Source organism: Zerene cesonia, chromosome 22 (genome assembly GCF_012273895.1).
Source record: "Zerene cesonia ecotype Mississippi chromosome 22, Zerene_cesonia_1.1, whole genome shotgun sequence".
In the NCBI taxonomy this organism is placed as follows: domain Eukaryota; kingdom Metazoa; phylum Arthropoda; class Insecta; order Lepidoptera; family Pieridae; genus Zerene; species Zerene cesonia.
Genome location: NC_052123.1, coordinates 350705 through 355686, shown reverse-complemented (window position 1 = coordinate 355686; position 4982 = coordinate 350705). Strand labels below are relative to the sequence as shown.

The 4982-nt window shown below is 37.1% G+C and overlaps 1 protein-coding gene across 1 annotated transcript in view; it reads right to left on the bottom strand.

Moving 5' to 3' along the window:
- Positions 1-4982, bottom strand: part of LOC119836018 (EH domain-binding protein 1-like protein 1) — a 23688-nt gene that overhangs the window by 11670 nt on the left and 7036 nt on the right. Inside the window, exons 7-11 of the mRNA XM_038361183.1 lie at positions 4581-4698; positions 4135-4444; positions 2966-3138; positions 2528-2661; positions 1-75 (exon numbers count right to left, since the gene is read on the bottom strand). The exon at positions 1-75 is cut by the window's left edge and continues 50 nt beyond it. Of these exons, the coding sequence (XP_038217111.1) occupies positions 1-75; positions 2528-2661; positions 2966-3138; positions 4135-4444; positions 4581-4698 (810 nt within the window). The remainder of the gene's footprint in view (positions 76-2527; positions 2662-2965; positions 3139-4134; positions 4445-4580; positions 4699-4982) is intronic.

Genomic DNA, 4982 nt, shown 5'->3' with positions numbered 1-4982 from the left:
CCGAGCCGCGCGCTCGCCTCCAGCGCGCGCCGCACGTTCTGCTCGCTCTGCTCCGGCTGCAGCCCGGAGAAGTCGCTGCCGGGCAATGCCAAGTCAATCACTCTATCCCGCATTTTTCATTTAAAACTAAAAAACACGCCTTCATGTACGTAAGGATATTATTTAATCTTCCCAATCTTATCAGGGCGATGAGATAAACTCATCATATTATTATTTGTCACCAATCCTCGAGGAATTTGGAATGAAATCGGGTGTTTAAAATGGGTGAAAATTGAGTCGGAAAATTACCCATGAAATTATCGAACTGAGAACCTCGTTTAATTTTGGGAACATAAGAAATACATTTTGATACTACTTTCCTAAAATCTAGCTGTAGATGTAGCCTAGTACTTATGACTAAAACCTTTCTTAAAATGAACCTTTTTCATATACCGCATAGATTTTACTGTTTCCATGGAGGATATTTATAACAAAATTATCCATATCTATCTATCATTTGCACAAAACAAATTGTAAGGCGTCTGTATGTAAATGGCTTAAAAAATTAGACTATTTTTTTTTTATTTTTTATTTATTTATTTATTTATTTCAGGACGTGCGTCCCATACCACAAAGTAGATATTATAAATTATAATGACATAAATAACCTAATTCAAAATTGATACCCATGTTTTATATATGCTACTCATCACAATTCGGTCAGATAGACTACGTATAATTTTATTACTACATTTGTCAACTCTTGACATAAATGTTGCAATTCTGTGTCTCTGGATGGCATTAAAGGAGTTCACTCAAAATTTTGCGTACATATCGGAAGCGCTACAGAATTTATCAAGTCCCATCAGATACCGGAAGATGTTATTATGTTCCACTCTAATGCCATCGAATGCTCTCTTGGTATAATTGATCTAAAGTTGACAAGTGTAGAGGGACTGACAAAATGTCTTAAATAAATGAATTTTGACGGAGCTGGATGCCCTACGAAATTTTCTCACAATCATATTGCCGACGACACAAAGTGCACGTCGTTGTCACTCTATATCGGCATCGTCCTTTCTTTTAGATGTGACAATGTGACCAAGATACTTGAAGCATCTTGGTCACATTGTCACAACAATTTTTATGGGCTGGCTATTAATATAGACAGGTGGAACGCTCTCAGGTCCCTTTCCCGATCTGAATACTAACATTTCGGTCTTCTTAACGTTATACTGTAGGCAATGCGCAAGAGCATATCTTTCACATATACCAACTAGCTTTCTCAGTCCTTTGATTGAGGGGCTGAGCAGGACCATATCATCAGCATAACTCAAATTATTAACGTATCTGCCGTCTAATTTAAGTCCAACTTCAGTACTACTCAGCTCCACAATCAAATCATTGATATATAAATTAAATAGATCGGGAGAGGTCACCCCGCTCTGTCTCACACCACACGGCAGTATGTAATTATCGGACAGAGTATTGCCCCATCTAAAGCTGTTCGTCTGATTACCATACCAAAATGTAATGAGATCAACAACGTCAGAAGAAACATTACTGCTGCGAAGTTTTGTCCATAATATATCATGGTTCAAGGTATCAAAGGCACGGCTTAGGTCCAGAAAGCATGCATAAACACTCGTGTTCTGTCCATTATAATAGTTAACAATTTCTTTTAAGGTATATATAGCCATATCAGTTCCCAATTCAGGTCGAAATCCAAATTGGGCATCGTCAATATTAATGCATGAAGTCAATTTTGAGTGTTAATATAACAACAGTTTTGACGAGATCTTTACGTAAATAACAATGTTTAAGACAGAGCGTATAAAATTGAGTCAAAACTGGATAGATATTTTTTCCAGCATAAAATACGTGTTCTACACTGAGAGCATCGTGACCCGGTGACTTCCCTCGCTTCATATCTATCAGTCTAACAAAAATTTTATTAATTCATTTTGGTAAGTCAAATGACTGAATCGTACATAGCCTCTCACACAATCTCACATGTACACCCACACACCAGCACATACTCACCCTTCTACACACACACATACATACATTCAACATTATTCATTCACTCAGATATAATATATCCATTAGTAGAATAAGTATTTTATATATTATATTAATCAAAAAAATCTCATCATTTCAGTAATGTCCATAATGTTCATTGTTTATCTCATAAATGTATCTGTAAATTCTTAGGGGCCTGGTGACCCGTAACACAAGTATTTTATACTTACCTAGGGCACCAGTCTCTCACAAAAGTTAGTAATAAGCAATAGATTTAACAATATATTGTAAAGATACTCATGTGTGATGAGAAAATAAATGAATAAATTATTATAAATACCCTTCTTGTAGGGTGAACACCTTTTCTTGTACATCACGTTCTGTCAGCATTTTACGCCAACACGCATCATTTTAGTATAACAACCCTACAACCCTTCAACCCATACATTATGGTCCTTCGAGCCGGAATCAGCAACCTATGGATTTTCTCGGAATAAAAGTTATTTAAATAACTGACAAAACTCACATAAGATCCGGCCGGAAGTGATGTATGATGGCGCAAAACGCGAGCCCCGACCGGAAGCTGTTAGAGAGGTCGTTGACTTGACACGACGGGTAGTCGCGGGTCACTGACCGACACCACTCTACGAGGTCTACCATCTGGAAACCATGAGGTATTTTTGCTAATGTACGCATACAAAGGGTACACTTGAAAATAAATAACTTCTGCTATTTTTAATGTGCTCTAAATTAGGATAACCAAAAATTTTTGTGTTATATAAGTGTTTAATTCCCACAGTGAGCCTGGATAATTATATCATAAAGATAAGATGGGGTCGTAATGATACGTTATAATAATAATTATTTTATTAAAAGCAAGCAAAAAATAATTTAAATGCGATCAACTGTTCTTGAGTTATACATTGTTCTGTTTATCAGAGGAAGGAAATAAAAATAAACTCACTGGCGTCTTATCCTTGTCCCCGGGGGGCAGAGTCAACCGTTCGCTTGGGACGGGGGTCTTCTCGTCGTCCTTTTCATTGTCGTTCGTGTCCAGACTTATGTTGTTGAGATTAGTTTTCAATTCTAGCGGTTTTAGGTTTCGTTTCGCGACCGTTTTCGGTTTGAAAACCATACCTGGAAGGATATTTTTATCGTTATTATATTCGAACATTGAAAACTTGCATACATAATCCTATACAAAAACCTAGAACTGTCCTAAAATGTAGCCAAAAAGAAACAAAGGTTAAAGCAAAATCGAGCTTATTAGCATTACTTTAATGTATACAAACAATAGATGTACAAAGCATACCAATAGTAACGACTTAACAATGTCAAAATACACTAAGATAAATTCAACTTTATCGGAATGAGTTAAAGTTGGATTTACAACAGATTAAAAGTCCACCCTGTGTGGAATTTTGGTGAGGACTACTTTTGACCCTTGTGATGTATCTAGGTGTTATTAATTATTATTCGTAGGTAACCTTAAAAAAACAATTGTAAGAAAATCAATAAATAATACAACGACTTCGAAAGGCATTAGTGACATAATTAATTTTCTCATATATCCAATCCATAAAGAAATTAGAAAAGTCAACTAGAAAAACGTATTAACTCTTATTAATCTTTTTCCTACTACTCCTTTTGTATTCATTTGATCTGGATTATATGTGTTGCCGGAATATTATATTGTCAGGATTAGTACATAGGTATTGTCTCTGGTTACAACTGCAAGAATATTGTGGGAGTCGAGCACGCTTCGGCACGAATGGGCCAGCTCGCACCGGGGAAGTACCACACCCCCACAGAAAACCGGCGTGAAATAGTGGCATGCCACTGTGTTTCGTACGGTGAGTGGGGGAGCCGGAGGCCCGTTTCCTTTTCCTCACCCGTCCCAGTCCATTCCTTCTTTCCAGTCGTTAATCCATTCCTTTTTCCTTACCCCAAAAAAGCGGGCTGCGCATTCGCAGAGAATCTACCTTTGCGAATGTTCATGGGCGGTGGTGATCGCTTACCATCAGGCGAACCACCAGCTCAGCTGCCCGCTATGACATAAAAAAAAAAAAAAAAGAAAAACTGCCGATTGAAACTATTCTATCATAATAAAAATTCTTAAAAAAAGCTCTTAACCTTTTAAATTGTCCACTTTTTCTTCCTGAGTGTTAATCACTTTTGGCGTCGAACTAAACTTGGGTTCCGCCCTCATAGCTTTCGTCAAACTGCTCAAATATTCCGGCCTATTTTTAGGGGTTGCAACTTCCTCCGGGTGTATGGGGTTTATGGGGCTGAAGGGGTTTGTGGGGGTCGTCGGCGAAGGGGTTTGCGGTGCTGTGGGAGTTCGGTCGAAGTTCAGACTTTGGACACTGTTGGGAGTCGCTGCTATGTCCGAATTCGTGAGACTCTGCGTCATTTCTTCCATTTGTTGCCGTAGATCTAACATCTGCAAGAATTTTTAATAATTTTTTAAGATTTAAATAAGTCTGGTCACATGTTATTGTTGCTATTATAGAGTTCCTTATTCAAGATTTAACAAAGTTATCTAGTCTACGAAGTCTAGATTATTATATATTTCTCACCTGTCTAGTAGAATTATCGGATAGCGTGTAGTCATCTTCATCCAAATCTTCTAAGACAGCTATATCCGAATTGTTGTTAACGGATAGCAGAGATGCGAGCGACTGCATGTCTTCATCACTGTAAGTTTTTTAGGGTACCTAATTTTAGAACTTGTATATTTAGATTGAATTGACAATATTTAGCTCCATGTTTTTTTATCTAACACTACAACACCCATATTTTATGCCTTACTCATCTTTTTGAATTAAAAAATAACCTATTTCTAAAATGTCTTTAGCGCTAAATGACGTTATTCATAAGGACAGGTATACATTTTTTTTCCTGTGCTAGTTAAGATAAAAAATAAATGTGCTATATATGTCACACTAATAGAGACTAGAACTTATGGCGTCATCATATCG